Below are 22,937 nucleotides of genomic sequence, written 5' to 3'. Positions count from 1 at the left end.
GCCTGGAAATAAGGCACCTGTCACTGACAATGTCAGACACAGATTCAGGCTTTGTCAGGCACTAAACCTCTGGTGCCTGTCATTTTGTCCGGCACTGATTTGTCTTTTTTATTGATATTATTAATACATGTGCGGCACTAACTTAAGTTGAAAATGTCAGGCACTATTTATTTTGTCAGGTACACACACATAAAACCGTTATTTCAAGGCCTGGAGACATCACTTTCAGCAAGAAACTGAATGTACATGTTGTTAATATTTTAGATTAATTGTCATTAGAATATCCACTTGGCTTGCCTATTTATTGAAACCGGCCTACTTAATCTCCAAAAATGTGACAGACAGATTGATTTACGGACTGCTGAATTGAGAGCTGAACCATAATCTGTAATGGATTGTCAGAAATGTCACAAATTTTGCATACAATCTTATTTGAACACCTATGATGTAACTATGTATAATCAAATCATAGCAGAATGAAATGAAAATTATTTACTGTCCAGCAAAGATCACCAAATCACTCCTGTATCTTTAACTTTAAGTTCATGATTTTATATTAATATACTACCTGTATTTCATGCCTGTATTTCATTTTGTTATGAGACATCTGGCACCGTGTAACAGGTGTGATAGACCACTGATTGATGAGTAAGCTTATTGATATTAGTTGTTGCATACATGTATTACACTTCTTACTTCACTTTATTTACTGACTCAGGTTTTTCTTCCATTTTCTCCTACCTAATCCTTTCTTATCAATCTTTTTTCAGGGACTATCTTTCCTCTGGCACTAAGGTACGTACATCTTTCTATATCTTCTGTTCTGAAATCATTTTCTGCTTCAGTCTTCACGATATTATTATCGTCATTTTCTTTTCTTTTAAAAGAACATGTATAGACATAGTTTGTACATAAATTTGTGATAGGGCTAAATTACTAATTATGTTTTTTATACCGATACTAAAGATAAATTAGTTGAAATATTTTTTATTTGTTTAACCATGTTTAGTGTGGTACTTTGTTTTGATAATAAACAAAAGTCTTTGAGGTTAAGGACAAAAGAAATGTGAGTGAAATACCACAAAATGTAAGGACAATCTAATTAAACAGAAATTTAAAATCGGTGTCAGTAAATGTGAGCAAATGAAAAAGGTTATTTGAACAGCGCGCGTGCAAAAATAATTTATCATTTGTCCTTCTGGCGCAAAGTATATTATACAAGTGATGACAAGCCCTGATAAACGATGCATCAATCATTCAATTGGTAACAAGGTTTTAACTATTGATGATGACTATAATCCATCACTGATCAATTGGCATCAGTTGCTAATGTACATGTACACGCATTGTCTTATTATTATTACTTTAGTATGATTTGTTGATTAATTAGACATTGTTTATTGTTACTCCTGAAAGAATGAATTTGAATGAAGAATACTTTACACTGTTATTGTTCAGGAATATGAAATAAAATAAGATTGGCTTAGCAAACTACTTTTCTTGCACCAACCGAATTAGTGAAGACAGGGTTCGAGAATACGTTCCTTACTGATAAATTATTAAATTATTGCCATTAAACAGTGCTGAAATTATCGTTGATTAATTTACCAAAAATAAATTGATGATGCTACAATCATGGGTTTCCAACTAAGGGAAATATTGGTTAAAACTGTTCAGATTCCAAGTGAAATTAAAATGGTTGAGGTTATTTCCCTTGGACCATAGTTATAGATATTTTTCATATTGAAAAATGAATCACCATGATTAGATTTTGTTATTTTTATGAATTTGGCAAACGTTAAGAAAAATTAATTATAAGTTTGCGTTTTTTTTTAATTTCATGTTTTTATGACTTCATGATTGTACATTTCTTTAATTAAGATATTTATATTTGTTAAATATTTTTGTATACATCCCCATTTTCATGTGGACATATTATGTCGTCACCGCTGTCCGTCCATCCACAATTTGTTTGTGGACACTGTACAGGTGACAATTTTTATCCAATTTTGATGAAACTTGAAATATAGGTTTATCTCCAAAAGATCTTGGTTGCTGTCGATATTGGCATATATCGGACTAAAACTTCATGGATTATGGCCCCAGATTGAACAAGAAATCACGTTTGTTAGCTTGTGGACACTCTAGGTCACAATTTTTATCCAATTTAGATGAAACTTGAAATGTATGTTTATAACCCAAAGGTCTTTGTTCCTTTCGATATTCACGCATATCGGATTGTAACTTCCTGGATTATGGGACCTGATTAAATTTCGTAAAAATCGAACTGGAACTGCCAGACAAAATGGCTGCTCCTTGTACCAAGATTGTGGTCCCTCACTAGAAGTCACAATTTTTATCCTATCTTGATGAAACTTAAAATATATTTTTATGTCAAAAAGTTCTTGGTTGCTGTCGATATTCGTGCATATTGGACCGTAATTTTCTGGATTATGGCCCCTGATTGTACCAAAAGTTGCATTTTTTTTTATAGCTTGTTCTTTATCCATCTCTTGCAAAATGTGGACTATCTTGCATGGTAACTGCTTGTTTATTAAGATATTTATCCTGTAATGCTATGGTAATGTATTTGTTTTCAGTTAACTGATAGTCACATGATATTTCATTTTTAGTGCGCTATAATTAATTGTTGATAATTTAAACTGGTACCTGCCTTCATTAACCTTGTTGGTGCAGAGAAGCAAGACATTAAACCCCCAAATTCATATTTTAGAATTGAAATATTTGATAATCCCACTTTTCAGTTTGGGTAAAAGATAAAATTTAATCACATCTTGTTCCATAGCTAATCAAAATAATACAACACATCAACCCAAATTTATACTTTATTATGCTAAAATTAAAAATCAAAGAAGTTTATCTCCTTTATGTTTTTATGGTACAGCCTTAAAGATGCATTATGTAAGATCTAAATCTGTCTATTGCAGGTGTTTTTTCTGTCTCATACATGTAAATTGTTATTGAAATATTTATTAACATGACAAGCCCATAAAGAGCTCTCTGGGCTATTTGATGGCTCCAATTTTAAGTATATTAGAATATCGCAGCCATTTAAGAGTTAATAATACAATATGCGTAATCAAAATTTAGTCTTGATTGTCAAGTACCATTGCTACGATTTTGTCAAAACTTAAAAAACAACCATAACTTTGCACAGCATAAAGTAATTTGACTGAAATTTTCATTATATTAATTTTTCAATATTTATTTTTGAACTATTGTAACAAGAATGGACAGCTCTTCAGCTAAATCTTGCATAATGCATCTTCAAGAAATACTGTTGTCGGTGGTGAACGTCTTAAATGACAGATAACATGGCTTAAGGGAGATTGGTTGTCTTGAATAATCATTATAGAGTTTTAAGCACCGCCCACCAAGTTTCAATTAAAGTAATGATCTCACTGAGATTCTCAGAAGTAAAGTAGTTGATCAAAAAATCTGCAATTCATAATCCACACACAACAATAAATATACATTATTAATAAAAATGGATATCCCCATTGGTGTAAAATAGTTATCTTTGGTTTGAGGCTGTGATGGATTGATTTTTGCAAGTTATTGTCCAGTTGAACATTTAGGTCGCAATTAAATACCATCACTTAAGTGTACACTAAAATTACTGAAGTATTTAGTTCAATTTATTGTTTGTTTCTGTAAAAAAAAAAATACGACCTATAAAAAGTGACCAATATTACATTAAATTTTATTGCAGATTTCAGTGTCGTATATTTCTCTTAAAAATTCAGCATTCTCAGTTGATATAACTTTCCCCTTAACTGAGGCTCCTAAAGCCCAAAAATTCAACCTTGCAGATGATATAATGATACGGTCCAAACAAGCCAGTGCCTCCTATAATCTTCGCCAAAATCTTTTGATGGGCCTCTTTTTAATCCAATAGAATCCAAGCAGGGAGATTATCTACAGCTGATATTTGGATGGATTAATCTTCGAAAAATTAGATATTGTCGGGAAAATGCAAATGTTAGTTGATAAAACAAGTTTCCTCCCTTGTCTCGTGCTGCAAATAATCCCATGATAATAGATGAATTGATTGATATTTTTTTTATTTATACAAAATAAGTATAAAATGAGTTACCTCCCTTGTGTCATGGAGCAAATAACCCAAGATAATAGATAAATTGATATATATATATATTTATTATTGGCTCGAAATAAATATAAACCCAGTTCCCTCCCTTGTGTCATGGACCAAATAACCCATTATGATACTATAAATAACTGATGAATATTTTTATTATTGACACAAAATGAATTCAACTGAGTTTATATTAATAAAATATAGGATAATAATGTTTACATGTATACTTTAGACACAGACAAATGTTGAATATACTATATTAATTAGACATGTTTTTTTTTATGTAGTAATTTCATGAGTATAAAATGGTTGCCCTAGTGTAAATAATATGTGTGTGTGATATTGAAAGATAAGATGTCACACCTATATTTGAGAAACATACTCTGTATTAATCTAAGGCAAATATCGCCACTCCTTTTTGAGACACGAGTAGGCGGTACTTGGTTATTATCAACATGTCAGGAAATTATTGATTTTATTTATCATATGTTACCACAGGTAATTTGGGGAGTTGTTTACCCTAATGGATTATAAATTATATCCTTCGGGAAGATAATTATTACCATTATTATTAATTGTAAAGCAAAACTTTCAACAGTTCTGCTGAGTGTGGATTTGAAAAAAACCAGACTAAATAATTATCAAATTTTATGCGACACATTTTAAAAATTGGTCAAATAAAGTTTTGTTTTGTACATTTGAACAGGTTTACTTGTCTTTTTTTAAAGACAAAGAATTTTTCATGAACATTAGTTAGAAAGAGTAATTTGTTATTTGATAAATGGTTAAGTATTCCATAAGTTACTGACATGTGCATAGAGCCATAGATATTGATGACACTGAAAGCTACAGATTTGTTAATACCCCCCTAATAGGTTGGTGTGGGGGAGGGAGGCACAGAGAGACAGAATGTTCAAACATTTGTTCAATGTAAGCACAGTTTTAATTGAGAAATTCAGCCAACTTTTTTTATTATAGCCTTTCTTATTCTAAAGGATTGACTAAAACTTGCATTTGGCAAGGAGTAGGGTCGCCTGTCCATCCTGGTCGATTTTCTCTGGGTCAACCAAATTAATGAAATACATTGAACCATGTGTAATAGTTGTGGAGGTTAAACCCCATCTCTCTCTCTGTCTCTCTTTCTTCTAAAAGGATAACATACCATACTACCGGTATAGATCTGTGAATTCATGTCTAGAACCAAAGATATTCATGAACATGATTTCAACGTCATAAGAGAGATAGAATAATGTTTCTTTATGATTGTCATGACTGATATTCTTTATTATATCTAAAGGAAACACTTTATTATATAATTGAGAATACATGTGCGTTAAATTACATTAGAATGTGGTATGTCAGTGCATATTGAATGATCGTAAATCTCGTTTTACAAGAATTTACTCATTAAGATAAGTAAAATGTAAGAAATACAGAGAGAAATACGCATACTAAGATGATTTAGTGTAATAGATGAGTTGGCAAGACGAGTTGTTTTCAAACCCCTATCTCGTTAAATGTCAGTGTATATTAACATCAACACATCTGATCAACATCACCAATGTATCAATAATATTGGGTTTCACATACTGTTTTAACACATCTGAACAATCTGCTCTTGTATAGTGTTCATTTTGGTAAACATTTGGAAACAAGATGACATGATTAGAGTAACTAACCAGTATAAGTTATTTTTTATATGCCTACATATAAAATGTTTAAGATAGTCATAGTGGTCACATCAAATGTTGATTTTTCTATTCAAACATTTTAAATGATAGAAAGATAGACGCATTACGGATATGCGACTCATTTGAAATGATTAGTTTTTGTACTGGTTTTGGTTTATTTTCAGATTTTTAGAACCTATAAATCTGCCAAATCAGTGTATTTTTCTTTATTGTTTGTTTCATTTCCTTGAATTAATAGTATTAAATATTTCATATTAATTGACAAACTGAAAAATGAAAACCTTGACAAATTTTATATTTGAATATTTGTGTAAGAACTGAAGGCGCTTATTTACTTTTTCTGTTAATAGATGAGCAGTGGAGAAAATCTACTCAATAGATATGGTTATAAAGAACCCTGTATAGTTAATAGTTCCTTTTTTTAAAAAAAAATACAATGTTTGAAGTAGACATGCAGGATGATGAATCTGATTCACAAGATTAACCTAACTAAACATCTACATGATCCATCCAAATAAATCTCTATACTGGATTGTTAACCAGCTAATGATGTGTAAATATTTATTGTCACAAAACATCTTGCCTTCCTTTTCCCTTAATTACTACATCTTCCTAAGCCAGAATGTCTTCTAACTAATAGCAAAATATTATTTGCAAATGTAAAATATCTTGAAACATATCTACATGTACTTAGTAAAGTATTTGGGATGTCTTCACGACGTTAATATTTTGTTGCATGTATTTTGTAGATTCTTTCACCCAAAAAACTCTGCCAGCCATAAAATATCTTTCTTGTATGCTTGTTGTTAAGTTCTCCCAGAAGATTGTATTTACGAAAGAAAGAAGGATTATTTGTGATCTTGGCAAAAGATGCACCTTTTCTTGTTATGAATTCTGTCTGATTCGTGGAATGCTCTACACACTCTTTAGTCATATTGTAAAGAAACTAAAATGTGATCAGTTTATGAATAATAAATGTAAATTGAGTTCGTTGTCTGAAAAACTGATGTAAACATCAGGGTAAATAGTTCTGGTTTCATCTCACTGACTGTATCGATATTTTCCGTACATTTCTTTGTTTTAAAGTAGAAATATTATTATTAATTCATAAAACAAACTGTGTCATATCTGAATGGAGCAAGAATATATTATATTGTTGTGTTTAAACAAACTTATTGATTCTTACAAATTTCCATATTTCTCAAATACAATATTTGAAAACTTTAGTTCTTGAATTAGTTGGCAACCAAAATAATTTTTGTTTACAGAATGTGACTTTACCATGAGGTAAATAATAAACGTTTTTCGAAAATATCCCAAATTCAACCCTGCAGATGATATAAATAGGATATGGTCAAAACAAATCAGCTTGTCTACGATATCACCTTAGGTGGAAGTGGACGTAAAACACCAGAAACGAACGAACAAATCAGTGCAACCTATAATCTTTGCTAACATCTTTTGATGGGCCTCTTTCATTCAGTAGAATCCAAGCCATTTACTGTTGTGATTTACCCACAGTTCCGTGCACCGCCATAACAGATGGTTTCATTGGCTAATCCCTCACGCCATCCAGAATGCAGGTTATATAACAACTCTTCCAGATCTTAGTGTAGTACAGACAAAAAAAAAAAAAATTTGAACTATAAAAAAACCGAAACAAAATAGGATCTGCATTTGAATCGGATTGAAAGACTGATTAATGACAACACATTATTCTGACTTCTATTAACACAATATTCCCCCTTAAGTGTTAGTATACTTTCTGGGGGTTTTTTGTCTGATGATTATAAAACTGGGTGATTGTACAGGAGTTAAATGTCAAATTTTTCAAGACTTAATCCATGCTAAAATTTTCAAAAATTGATTCTTTAACATTTAATTAAGACATCAAAGTCAAAGATCATATTCTGGAGTGTGAGTTCATTAAACATTGCTACATCCAATATGGAGGTGGACCTCCTAATTACTTCCCCTTTTCTCAGAATCCAAGATTGTTGTTCCTGTTGTTTATTGTTTATAGTCCTTCCCCCTGTCTCCCTTTGGTGCAAGAGATTTGCAGGAAAAGACAAGAATTAACATTTAAATCAATGTGAAAATCTTTGATAGTCTGCATCAATATGGTAATTGTGTTTCTGATTATTTATCATCAGCTGATGATGCATGTTACTACTAATGATTCGGGAGTAGGAATGAAGAAGTTGACCATCATTGAAATCCATTGCTTCGGGAGTAGGAATGAAGAAGTTGACCATCATTAGAATCCCTTGCAAATTACAAAATTGTAATAGTTGAATCTCTAAAAGGAATAGTCCATTCAGTATATTTTCAAAGATATGATGAATTCAAATTGTCCAAATATTTAACATCCCCAGCATACAATATAAACAAGCCAGTGCCTGTGTTAGTAAAAAAATATTATAGTCTCTTTATCGCTGTTATTTCGTTTTTCTTTTTTAAATGTTGAATCAATTTCAGTAGATTTAAGCTGTGAAATAATTAGAAAGGTACGAAAAATGCAAATGCTGACCTGCAGCTTTAACAGTACTAATGAATGATTGAATGGGTGCTCAAATTTTCTAATGTACCGGTATTAAATAGATGATACTTGAGTTGACTTGAATGTTGATTAATAAAAGTGAAGTTTTATACAAATGTTTTAGAGAAGACATATTTTGAATGTCGAGTAATTGTTGAGAATGTAATTAGTGTAGAATTACCAGAAATTATATGCTGTATAACAAGTAAAATAGTTGTAATATAAATATTACATTAAACTACCTTAAAGAGACGTTATTATGCTCAGGTAAAAATAAATAATAGTAATTTTGAATATAAACACGTTCATAAGTGTTCTTTTACATGCAAGCAAAAGTGTATATGGCCCCTCATTTTTGTCCCATCTGAATGACTAGATGCTGTTTCTTGCCAGCTCCTCAAATGAATTTTAAGCTGGAAAACCCCGAAGAACTTTTTGGCCAACACTGGAATCGAACCCTGGACCTACTGGTTATAGAACCAGTGCATGACTCCATTAGACATGTAATTTGAAAATAAAAAATCATTTGCTAAGACTAAGATCCTTTCTGGTAAATTGCACTAAAAAACATGGATAACGAAATGAAATGGGGTTTAACGTCCTACTGTTCTGCTCCGAAAAAAACCAAAACATGGATTACTCAGGGAATGTCTTGGCAGATTTGTCTGGAGGTTTGTTTATATTCTTATTAAAACATTAAAGTTATATTTGTACTAACAAGCCTAAGACTCTCAAAACATTTGTGCCTCTTATCCATCCTCATAGTTATTTAACGCTTAGTTGGGGGGTTGGGTGGCCGAATGGTTAACACACGTGTTGTATCAGAAGGTATGCCATTGAGGCAAGTGGCGTGTTTCAATTCCCTGCTTGTACGTGACAAGTAGTAGAAACGCCTGTCCAACCATGTATGTTTTCTCCGAGTCCTCCAGTTTCCTCCCACTGCTCAAGACCCTTACATGCAAGCAAATTATTGAAATGAAATTTCATTATGTTAGTCCCAAAAATGACCTTTTTTATGTTGAGTGGATGTTAAACCCCATTTCTCTTTCTCTCTCAATAGCTTAGTGGCATTATGGCATGCTGATTTTACTTTTTGAATATTAGATTCAGTTAAAATGATCAATTTCATTTACAGATTTCTAGAAATTGTGAATCTAAAGTTGTAAAAAAACCGTTGCTTAGACATTAAAAAGATGCCTTATTTAAGGGCTAAATCTGTCATTACAGGCCTTTCGTTTGGCTTCAAATGATATATAATTTATTATTTAGACATTTATTTACATGAATAGCCCATAATCAACTCTCTAGATTATCGGATGGCTTTGATTTAAATGGATTTGATTTAAGAATTTAACAATAAAATGGACAATCAAGACTTAGTCTTGTTTATCCAGTGCTGTTGCTACAATAATAAACAATCAACATTACATCTTCCAACTTCACTCAGAATAAAGTAATATGAATGAAATTTTCGATGCAGTCATTTTTCATTATCTATTTTTGAACTATTATAGCAATAACAGCCACCTCTTTATCTAAATCTTACATAATGTATCTTTAACTGAGCTAATGTCATGAATGCTTGCTTGCTTTATTATGAATCAAGCATCTTATCCATGTTTAAAATGTTTATTTGCTGATCTGAAATAGATAGAATACTCAGACATCATTATTTTATAATAGTTAAAGACTCGCATACAAGAAATGCTTATGGATGTATTTTGAAAATATTTTGGGATGATACAGTTCTAGAATATTTTCTTCGGGTTAAATTTGAACTTTATGTCTAAAATACTTTTTTTCTGCGTTATTGCTATTAACTATTTATCTGAAAGAGAAAGAATAATAAAATATTAATTAATGAGGAATGCTTCATTATAAGTAACAATTACCACAAATTAGATAGTCCTAATTAGTATGATAGGTATTTACATGGTGTACAGACTAATTACATACAAGAGGAATACCATGTTTCTCACCTGACTTTAATTAACACCTGATCTTATTGTATATAATTACATAGTACAGGTCTACGAGGGCCTCTTTGTCTACTTTTGCTTTCAGAAATGAAACATTAGTAGAGGAGTTGGATTTGTTCTGTATACGATCAGTTGTCAGTCTAATTAATATTATATCAATATTTCTTCTGTTTCTGGGCCATGGAGGCTGTATCATAAGGTCTGTCAACTGGTGTGGTTTCGATTCCCCAGTTGTACATGACAAGAAGTTGGGTCGCCTGCCCAACCTCGTGGGTTTTCTCCTGGTTTTCCGGTTTCCTCCCACTGCTAAAGACCCCTACGCGCAAGCGAATTATTGAAATAAAATTGAACCATGTTAGTCCCAAAATGATATAGTTTGTGTCGAGTGAACGTTAAACCCCATTTCTCTCTCTTGCCATGGTGGCTCAGTTACTAAGGCGCTGGCTGGCTAACCAGTTGGAATTCAAAATAAAGAGGCTGACAGCGGTGCAAAATTCCTGCTCCATTGTCTGTGTCTGGTCCATGGCAGCTCTGAGTATTTTGGAATTCGAAATAAAAGTAGGCCATAGCTCCTCTATACGGGCAAAATTTCCCTCATCGTACAATGTGGGACATATGTCCGTCTTCATTAAAATTTAATCATGGTCAGCAGTACATTACAATGCCGTCCGAGGCCAGGATCACACTTTTTATAAATATATCTTTAGACATTAATGGAGCGACAAACTGATTAAGCGGAACAAAATAACATGGCTCCTGAGTTTGTCTTTGGTACTCCTGTTTCCTCCCACTTCCAAAGAATGTTACTCATCTTGAAAATTGACCTGTTTTGTGGACATTAAACCCAATTTCTCCCTCTTAATTAGATTTTTGTTAATGTATGTTATACTATTATCACAATTATCAGGATTGTAGAATCTTCCCTGAAGGCTCTTATTTCACATCATTATTACCTTCCGATCGACAACTTATTAATTGGAATCCATTTTAATAATAGATTACCGTATACACATGACACGGGTTAATCTGAGACGCATATTTCTTTCATTTCACTATATACGTTTATTATGTACATTATATTATGTGTTTTTATTTAATACATTCCCAAACAAGCCAATACAGCAGCTTTTAAATTCAGGCTTTGTCATGCACAACTCCTCTGGTACCTGATATTTTCATCGGCTCTGCCTCGTCAAAATTCTCTTTAATTTTGAAAATGTGATGATAGTATAAAAAAACCCATTAAACAATGAAGTTTGAATGATCCACGTTTTGGGTTAACATGTAAAATCTCATTCGGGAGCAGCGGTGCAGGGCAGAGGACCTGGTAATGGACAATGTATAGTCGTTAGGATGGTACAAAAAACCAAGGTGCTATGTGCACGTAAAAGAACCTATGACGTTGGAATTTGAAAGAGTAGGTTGTAGTGCTACTCTCCAGGCAAAACTTACCTCATAGCACACTGCACAACATATGCCTGTCTTCAATAGCCCAGTCGGTACATAGAGTAGGACACTAAACCACATTTCATTTCATGTTTAGACTCATTTCTTCCTTTGGTTTTTTCGATTTTATGCACATATATTGCATTGTATAAATTAAATAGTGATATTGTCCATTTGGTTTGAAATAAAGCAATATGTGTCACATCTGTTTCCTACATATTTATCTTTTGTGTAAATTAAATCAGCAGAAACCTGGTGTTGTCCAAATTTAATATTATTTTGTTTGAAGTAAAACAAGCCTATGTAATTAATTAGAAAATAATTAAATGAAAATAAGGAAGCGATGAGGAGAAGAAAGTTGATTGTATACTACCAGTACAGTAGTTAGGAAAATTAATCAGGTTTCAATGAAAATATGTTGTTTACCTGGGGAATAACATAAATCGGCCTTTGTTTTCAATCAATTCCATTGTGTAAAATGGCAGTATGGTTTGTTTCAATCAGTCCCTATTAAAAGGTAGTGAGTTGAAAGCACACCTATGGGAATTGTGAGCTGTCATTTGATTGATATTGCTCCTTGGTTTAAAAATCGCATTAATTGTTTTGTATTTGGTTATGGTTTAGATGTGTTTTTGAACTTGGTCTTACAATATTTGGACAATACACAACAAAAGGTTGAAGGAAACAAAAGCGGGTTTAAAAAGCCTCAGGAAATTACCAGAACCAGCATCCATTGTTCATATATAATTGATGTTACCATGGTAAATAGCTTACCAAACATTGTTGCTGCGTTTCCTCAATAGGGAGTCTCTTTCACCTAGGCGTGCCACGGCAAAATAAGACTAAAAACTATGGTTAATATTTAATAAATGATGATAATAACGACAGGGGGCACATATCTTGTGTATTTATCTAGTTTTAATTTGCGATAATGTACTGCCCTTGATATATTAATGTAATGATACTTTCACAACAATCTCATCAAAATCATCTAAACTAGGATTTCTGTCACCATTCATTTCTATAAATTTATTGATCTTGTATAAAAGGTGATCTGCTGAGAATGAGAAGAATAAATGGCACTATTTTCATACGCTTATCCAATTATAACCAGGAATCAATGTAAATCCATCAAGCGATTGTATAATGAAATATAGCAGGAGATAAATGAAAGGACCGCTACCAAATGGAATTGTAAAATATAAGTTGGCGTCTATCGTATTCGTACTAAGTTTATGACAAATTCTGTAGGTCTGTAGTTGAACAATATTTTACACAAAAAAGTCAGATTGAGATATTAAAAATTTAATAATATGTCTGATAACATTAGATAATGGGCCATTCAAACTCGTATTTCACATTGTTGGTTCCATCGTTCCTAGAGTTTTATGCCCACTTCCACCAAGGGTGATATTGTAGAGTAATCATGTTTATGTAAGGATCCAGAGAATAGTACAGATTTGACCTTTTATAATTACCCAATGGTTGAAAGTTGAGCCATTTGAAAATGGTTAAAAGGGTCATGTTGCTTGTTTTTACTTATATTGAGTGACCTGATAAACATGACTAACACACTAATGCAAGCTTCTAGGTATACTTATCCAGACAATTGTTGACAGTGACACATGAAAACAATGCATGTTACCAGGATAAACTCTTCAAAGTAAGGGGCTTCAGACAGAATTACCCGGTTTTATTCATTGAAATACACCAGGGACAGCTCCTTTAAAACCATTCTATGATGAAAAATAGCAGGATGTAAATGTATTATTCTAAAATGATATCCTATTCTTCCATGATAACATCAAATTATACTCCTACCATTATTCCTAAAACTATATCCTTATCTAAAATAAATAACATCAAATTATACACTTTCAATTTCTAGCTCAGCATCAAACATGTTATTTTAAGAATTATATGTTTCAGCTCTATTTTAGGACATCAAAGTCAATTTGAATTGATGATGCTGTCTGTTGTTACATATTAATTTTGATATAATATGCAAAATTCTGAGGAAAAAAAAATAGTAGTGGTATCGGGTGTTCTAGAAAGATTTGGGGTTAGTAGCTTTGGTTTTTTTTAGTTCATGGGGCCTAATTTCTAAGTCTTGGTCCTGGGTTTGGTACGTGACAAGTAGTAGTGACATCTACATGTACCTAACCTAGTTCCATCTCGGTTTTATATGCGTCAAATCCTAACTATTCCAGTTTATTTCCAATTTTAAAGAAGCACAAGTGCTTATTTGAAATGTCTAGTTCTAATTTGAATGATAGTTTGGACTTAAGAAGTTGAGGCAATATTTTTTTTTTTGCTGAAATGAAAATGTGTTCCTTGAATTCATTGTTAAAAGCATTACCCTTTTCTGTAATGGCAAAATTCACCCATTTTGAATTTACCTGTAGTTGGAGAATGACCCAGACGTAAAATTTAATCAGGGAATGACCTAGACAGAATTGTGATGAGACATTAAAATGTCTGCACTTTATTATAAAACCAATAATTTGAGAGATAATCATTGGAAATTTAATATTATTAGGTAATTTATTTAACATGACAATTAGACAAATAGGTGCTTTCAAACAAAATACAACAAGTTGACAGTAATGATGAAATATACTGGTAGCCTGTTAAAAATTTGTTTGGATTAGTGGTTCTACTTCATATGGTTTGTCTAGATGCAAACTTTGTGTTGTCACATAAATTTAAGAAGGGTTGCTTGCCTTACCTCATGAGAGTCCCGGTGGCTCAACAAAAAAGGCTGGATTTTGGGGGTGGTTTCCCCTTGGTTGGTTCAGAAAATTTGGATGTTTGAAATGAAAAAGAAAGCATATTAAGTTGGAACGGTCAACTTGTCCAATCGAAATGGCAAACAATAGGACGTTAAACCCTATTTCCTTTTATTTCCACTCGAAAAGATAGCTGCAGTAGTTTTAAAAGCATTATATGCGGTATAGAGATCATCTTATATATTGCATGACCCAACTTCATTAGCCAAGTCAGAGCAGAACAGTAGGACATTAAAACCCCATTTCATTTCATTTCATTTATATTGCATGTTAGTACAACTTTAGGTTGAAATAGGGAATTTTCTTGAAGTAGTACTTTTCACTCCTATTCAACTGTAAGTTAGGTGATAAAAAGATAGTATTTGTGTTATTCTCAGTTTAATTAAAAGGAACAAATAGTTTTATTACAAATGAAATGAAATGAAATGGGCTTTAATGTCCTACTGTTCTGCTCCGAACTGGGCTAATGAAGACGGGCATACTACGCCATACAGTGTGCTGTGAGGGAAATTTTGCCCAGACAGCTGCACTACGGCCTGCTCTTATAATGAATTCCAACTGTCAAGGGATCTTTTACGTGCATGCTAATGTGTACATGGGACCTCGGTTTTTCATCCCATCCGAACCACTAGACAGCTCTCCTTTTCAGGCCCTCCGTCCTGCATCACTGACAAGGGTTCCCACCCTGGAAAATCGGGATGAACTTTCTCGGCCAATGCAGGGATTACAATATAATTAATATACTAAATTATACCGGTACTACTATTAATGCTCTCACCCTCCTCGGCTTGGCTGAAATAAAATTTGGGAAAGCTTTTATTAAATGCTTTATCCTATCAAACAGGTCTCCTTAACTAATCAGTTTCTCCACCTGGTAAAAGTAAAGTATATTGTACGATGTCAGAATTGACCATTTTTATCATCTATAAAAATTATGGACTGTAATTCCTTGAAACTTATACATATATGGTGAAGCAATGGATTCATGTAAATTGAATATTAATGAGGTGCAGCGCATAACATGTCTTCACAATACAGCCTTGAAGGTTGTCATGCGTCAGTGATTGTTAATAAAGATTTTAAATTAACTGTAGGTTAATTGTATTTGACATTAGTTATAGGTATATAAATAATATCTATATTTCATCTAGACCAACGATTTTCTAAACCAGAACAGGTGTGAAATTATTTAAGTGGGTGTGTCCCCATTCAATGATTGCATTTTGTTGAGTTTTTTCAACGAAAATCTACTCTCAATTTAATACCTTATTGAAAATAGGCATTACCCCAAAATAAGAATCTGGCTTACAAATTTGTTCATCAAAAACAATCTCTAAAAATGGATAGGTTAAATTGAGGGTAACCACAAGCGATAGTTACATTTTATTTGCTCACTTGTAAAGCAAATTTAAAAATGTCTAAATTTAAAATTGACATGTTGCAAAACTGACATTAAACAAACTTACTAACATCCAAAGTTCAAGTTTTACAATATAATTTTTAGCTATGTATTTTTTCAGACAAAGCAAACAAAGACACAATTACTTATTTTAGAAATATCATGTAATATAAAAACAAGCTTATGTATAATTAAAGTTTAAAAGTATAAAAAGAAGAGTTATGATTACAGTTAAAAAATAATATAAAAAAATATGATTACAGTTCAACATGAAATTACGATTACTGTTCAAAATTTAAAAAATTACGATTACAGTTCAAAATAATTAAGATTACAGATCAAAATAAAAATCATTGCTTGGAACTAGAATTGGTTAACTCTTGTTACAAACAAGGGTAAGATATGGCGAGGTTGGGTGGCTGAATGGTTAGCGTGCGCTCGCTGTGTCGTAAAGTCTGTCATTGAGTCGACTGGCATGGTTTCGAATCCCCGGTTGTATGTGACAAGGAGTAAGGTCGGCTGTCTAACCTCGTGGGTTTTCTCCGGGTCCTCCGGTTTCCTCCCACTACTAAAGACCCCTATGCGCAAGCAAATTATTGAAATAAAATTAAACCATATGTTAGTCCCGAAATGACCTAGTTTGTGTCGAGTGGACGTTAAACCCCATTTTTCTCTCTCTCTCTAGGGTAAGATATGTACTAATTCTGAAATCCCCCTCCCTAAATTCACTTATATTACCAGTTACTGGTATTGCCTAGAAGATACCAGTATATCTTATTGCCATTCATTGAATAAAGTAAACAAAAACATTAATTTAGAGCAAGTCCTAAAATTGAAAACATTATTTCACAATATATTATAGGCATTTCTTACTTCTCGAGGCAAACTCCTATTTCAGTAAATAAATTACTGAATTTCCATTCACTTATTGTTCAAATTTTTTGAAGCATATTACATGAAAAAAAGTCAACAATTTTGATGAAAAGAACTCCATACCAAAAAGCTGCCTCAGTTTTATGCAACTAGTTACAGATGAGTGATTAGTGATTGTTGACACGCTTGAATGAATGCTGACAGTTTGAGATATAAATTTGTATGATAAGTCCATTTAAAGTAGAGATATAGAGAGGAAATACCATAGAAATAAAGCCAGTATTTTGGGGGTGAAACTGAGTACCTGCTGTTTGATCTAACAATAAGAACAGGTCACCTGACAAGTTTTTTTGTTCTGGGCATTGTCATGGGTGGCTGGCCTTGCCCTCTTAACACATTGTATTACTCTACCCCTGAGGCTGCTAGCAGATTAGACCATTCTACTCTTCTTGTTTCATTCTCCTATAGTTATAGATGTTAGTGTGATGGTAGTACAACTAGTGTGTAGCTGGTTTGTAAGATCAAATTGTCCGCCTTACTTTTCTCACTGTATGTTGACAGTATTACATGCTCAACAGTTCTATGAGATTGAGTAAATGTGGTCACATGACAACTGCCTGTCTTTGTTTGTTTAGAGCAGTTATATAGAGAAGATATATTGTCAATATTGACTTGTGTTATCCATTACTTGATGCCTGGACAGTGTTCAATAGGCGACTAGCAGAGACAACGGACAGATCAACATTATTAAACTAACGGGAGTACGAGTGATTGAATCAACAGCCACTATCTGAGTGAGTGGTTTCTTGTCGCAAGGGTCATTTGACACTGTGAATCTGACTTGGTGAAAGCAGGGCAGAAATTCTTAACTGCCAGCAGTCCTAATGCTACTTTGATCATTGACACATTATGTATGTATGTTGGAATCCTTATGTTCAGCAACCGACCTACGTTCTACCGACACAACAACCCTCTCCGTTACCCAACCCTTTAGCAGCGGTCACACCTACCCCGACCCCACAGGAGTTACTTGTGTCAGTCCCAACCCAACAGCCTGTAATTGCTCCAGTTACTCTTAGTCGCAAGGTAGGAAACAATTTTCTTCTTAATTCCATGTTTATGTTAGATATTACAGTATGACGGCTGGTATAAAAGACAGATATATTATTTGTATTTATTGTGTTTTGTACGTCATCACTGATTACTCCTTCTCTTATGTATTATTTATGACTAAAATAATCACAATATTCAATAGTCTAGACTTGATTCAATATTAAACGCTTGGTGAATAATAACGTTTAAAAGATGGTTAGTTATAAGATTTTATTCTAGAAGCTAGGTATGTGAAATGATTGAAGCACGTGAATAGAAGTATTGTTTATCTTGTATTATATTCTACTTTTGTCAAAGCAATCCGAAGAGAGACAGGTGACTATAAAAAAATACAATGAACATAACAGTCATTCGGTATTCTTTTCCAAGAGTTCTTTTTTTTAATTCAGAATTTCAGAATTTTAAGTTTTCTCTTTCCTCAAACTGAACAATGTTATAAGACTTATCCCTGTGATTACAATAAACATTATAATTTAACAAGGGTTTTTTGTATTAAAAATTCAGAATTTTACTCTATTGAACTGAACATGGTCATAAAAAACAATCATTTGATAGTTCCTATAAACCTATCCTGTGGTGAAGTATAATTTTCACAAAGTTGTTTTGTTTTTTTGTTTAGTATTGATATGGTTGATGAGTTTTGTATCAACAAAGGGTTTAGTATCTTTCATATTTGGTGTTTTGTAAGCGAGGACACCTTTGTATAAATGTGCTCAGGCTTAGAAGATGTTTCAACATGATATTTTTCTTCCTTTAAAAACATTTTTAGACTAGATATTAAACTAAGACTTTGTATCCAGTGTTTGCTGTTGCAGTTTATATATTCAGAATTTTTCATGTATCAAGAAAGGCTGGCCTTATTAAAACTGAGACCTCTGGCGCTGTTGATATTTAACCCACCCTCTTAAAGTGTAACTCAAGTGTGTTGGCCATTTATTTAATTAACAAGGTATATTTTGAAGTACTAGTTTAAAATTAGATTATATTGAATTTGGTTTTACTATGAGTTACAAGTAACACATGGCATGTATAAAACATAAAAGTAGTTAATTTTCATTCATACAGCTACTGTTTTCTTTATTCAATCAACTGGCTTTACAAATCAACATGAGAACCTGGCATATTTTTGTTCATTTTCCAGCTGTTGCTTACTCCATCACTGACTGCAATTTGATATTTAGCACATACAATAGATAGTAAAAACCCCTGCTGAACAAAGACATTAAATGGCCCCTTGAATTAATCTCACTCAATGTCGGAACCCACATATTAGCACCTGTTGTCCTTCCACCATATATGTCTGACAGTAGAACTTATGTCATGTTGACTATATAGCCTATCATGATGAACACAGTATGTAGAGAATTACTTAGTAAACTCGATAAATTGTTAGGTTCTATATACTGGTACAGGAATACCATGATTAAGATATTTGACTAGGATTAGGCAGGGTGATTAAGTTGTTTAGTATGGATTAGGATAGTTAACATGTTATTGAACAGGTCTAACCATATGCCTCATGGATCATATCACCTTTCTAGAACGTAACCCAAACAAATAGATATTTTATAGTTGGGTGATGTGAAACTGAAATAGATTATTACTTCAATCGCTTTGATTTTCATAGATAACAATATTGTTAATATCCATCTTCTATAATATCTCTTGTCACTTAATGTGGAGGTTTATAAAGGTCGATGATAAGCACATGTTTCCTTCTTCTTTGTGTATTTAGTTAACAATGGTGTTTCCACGTGAAACTGACAAAAAGTCAGATTGGGTATTCTCCCCCTGCATATGTCTCCTCTTATCTTTATTGCTGAATCAATTATTTTACCCAAGACAATTTCCAAAATACTGCGTAACATAACTTAAAGATGCTTTGTATAAGAGGTAAATCTACCTGTTACAGGTCTTTTTTTTTTTTTTTTTTTAGCTTCAAATGTTTTATAAATTATTATTTATCCATTTATTCACATGACAAAGTCCATAGTCGAAGCTCTGGGCTATCAGATGGCTTAGATATTGAATGGATTAGAACGCCTTCGTCATTTAATAATTTTACAATAGAATGGATAATCAAGACTTTGTTATAGTAGCAGTGGAATTTGACAACTGAGAATATCTTGTCAAAATTTTAAACTCTCATAACTTGACTCAAAATAAGTAATTTGACTGAAATTTTCAATATTTTCATTTCTGATTGTCTATTTTTAAAATTTTGAACCATTATAGCAAGAACGACCAGCTCTTTATCTCTAAATCAATCTTACATAATGCATCTTTAATAGGAAGGTTTTTAGTCATCTATAAAAATTACAGTTGATCCCACTTCTACTTGGTTGTAGATATAATCAGTTTACCAGTTGCCCGTATTTACTTTCAATAACAAACATTATTCATAGATATACTGGTATCCTGGAGATAGGCAGCCTGAGTGATTACAACATATATTTTGCGTGGCAACAGTCTTTTTGAATTACTTAAATTAAACGTACGTGGTACATGTTTATCCTTGTTTGCATAGAAACAGTCTTGTTATATAAATTGTGTTGATTCGAGATTTCAAGCCTAATTTTAGGAAGATTTTTTGTTTATTATCGGTTTGCTTCCAGAGTGTCAAAATTCATTAATGATTGTGTAATATTGTAGTGGGTATAATAATAATTCTCATTCTACTGTGTCATTACAATTACTCCATCTCATATCACATGATTAATTTGTATGAGGATAAGATATTTATTGCACAAAAACATTGGTTAAAGGCACAACAAGACAGATCGTTCACATAAACTTATATCTCATAATTATTAATTTCGAGAAGGTTCTTCTGTAATTATGTAATGAGTAGGCCTATATATAAAAAAAATCTCACGAAGAATGAGATCGATTCCACATTCCTGATTAACAGGAAGGGTTGGCGCCCTCTTACTCTTAATCCCTCACTTTGTTTGCAAGCGATTTATTATATTATATTTATATTATAAGTTAGTCCCAATTTTACCTTGTCACAAACAAGATGCCAAAACAAGAACGACAATAGTGGACATAAAGCTAAAGAAAGCAAAATGAAAGGTTTCAACTGGTATTGATTTCCATAAAGTTTATCAAATGATATCTATTAGAATTGGTAATTTGAATATAAAGTATGTCGTTGATCCTATGACATTTGGCACCCGATACGTTGATCCAAATAAAATTAATAATACCTGTGTTAGAAAAATATTAACGCTTGAAATAGATGTGCATGATGGTATTGATTTCTTAACATTATAAAGTTACATGTACTATGTAATAAAGAATTTGTTAAATATATATTTTAATAATAAAATTTAACTTAGCCTAGTTTCTACTCTTAACACTTCTTGGGTAGGAAGGAAAACTGTGTTGAATAGGATGAAAAATGTGCATTGACAGATTGAATTGGAAAAGGAAATTGTAAGGCAGCTGTCTGAATAATATTTTCCTCTCTTGTATTTAATTTGTCAGTCTTAAGTGTAAAATTTAAAAAAAAAAAATTTCAATTTTTTTGGGTGTAACATATATTCAGAATGCTTGCAGTGATTTCATAAATAGATCTGTGGATTGAAGTCTCCCACATGGTCAGAATAATTGTGTTTTGATTGGCTGTTTTTACATTGACATCAATATGAGGAATAACATTACAGGAATCGTGTACCATAATCCGTTTCAGCGCAATTTGTAGCAAGCGGCTCGGAGAACAAGGTTAAACATGTTCCACAAGTCATGTCAAACGGTGACCCCATATTCTTATCTGGAGAACGTGCGCAATAAATACTATCCTTGTAGACTAGAATAACCAGACACTAGAGATTGCCATTGGATTGAGACTTCTGGTGTATTTCGCCGAACATAACTGCTTTGAAATTAGAGTAAAAACGGAAACGATAGAATGTAAATCAGTTTATTTACATTCATATTACATTATTATATACGTTGCGACCCATTTGTGTCAATTTGTTGGTCCTAAATATTAGCGATTTAGCTCCTTTAAAATACGAGTAACCATGTTTTAGTCTAAAAATAACATGTATTGAAAAAGGAAATGGACGAAACAACCACATTCGTCATATACCCTGGCAATAGAACTAGTTTATATTTCTTCCTTATTTCTTTCTTTATATTGTATGAAACATACAAGTGTTTTGTTTGCTTAACCAAAGGCTTGAGTTTACAGAGAAAATACAAAGTAAAGGGTACATATAATGGTATTATAATACACATTTACTAGCTCAGTAGCCCTTAAAGGGTAAATAAATATAATTTTATTTTATTGTCATTCAGTGACATGCTCTGATCTACCAGTCCTTACTTAACTATAACTGTTTGATTAAAGATTCACAATGTTTTACGTTTTTCTCAATGATTTGTCAAAATTGACAGACCAATTTACAAGTCTTTAATTAATGTTTAGCACTTAATTATACCAAGTTAGACTTTCCAATTAGTTCCATGTTTATATTGGTTCACATATTAACACTTGTACATGATCTTTTTTTTTTAATATGTTATTCTTTGTGTATTGGGTTTAAGAGTTGGACAAGGTCTTAATTAATGTGATCATGTGTGGTCTTCTTTATACTGAATATATTGTATTTAATACAGAGCTAGACAAAGGGTTGAATATAGGGTTGGTGTTAAAAGCCTGACGCCCTTGATCACCTTCCAGGCTGTGGACTAATGAACCACCTGGGTTTTGCACTTACTGTCAGGTCAAGGATTCGATCATATAGTTTCTAAGACCAAGGTACAATTTTACAGATACACAATTAATGAATTATGTTTCGACAAGGATATTCTTGTCATTATCCAGGAAATAAAAACAAGAGTACCCTTGTATGCTTGATAAAGATGACAGTAGCCTGTCAAACATTGCATAGACATAAATTCAGTAATGTTGCACATGTATTTATCTGATTGTACCTTGTCTTAATAGTTACAATAACTAAATGCTTAGCATACAATAC

At 32.4% G+C, this 22,937-nt stretch overlaps 1 protein-coding gene across 6 annotated transcripts in view; it reads left to right on the top strand.

Annotated features, from left to right (window-relative positions):
• LOC126818600 (polypyrimidine tract-binding protein 2) overlaps positions 1–22,937 on the top strand; it is a 102,158-nt gene that overhangs the window by 5,240 nt on the left and 73,981 nt on the right. Inside the window, exon 2 of one of the 6 annotated variants that reach the window (XM_050546093.2) lies at positions 771–795. The exons of 1 other annotated variant lie outside the window; for it this stretch is intronic. In XM_050546093.2, coding sequence (XP_050402050.1) covers positions 771–795 — 25 coding nt within the window. Of the gene's footprint in view, positions 1–770; positions 796–17,340; positions 17,923–22,937 lie in introns of those variants that run through there. 4 more of the 6 variants (XM_050546092.2, XM_050546087.2, XM_050546091.2 and 1 more) reach the window with 4 other exon arrangements.

This window comes from Patella vulgata, chromosome 4 (assembly GCF_932274485.2).
Source record: "Patella vulgata chromosome 4, xgPatVulg1.2, whole genome shotgun sequence".
Taxonomy (NCBI): Eukaryota; Metazoa; Mollusca; class Gastropoda; family Patellidae; genus Patella; species Patella vulgata.
The sequence above is the reverse complement of the archived record's forward strand: the minus strand, read 5'-3'. Positions and strand labels throughout refer to the sequence as shown.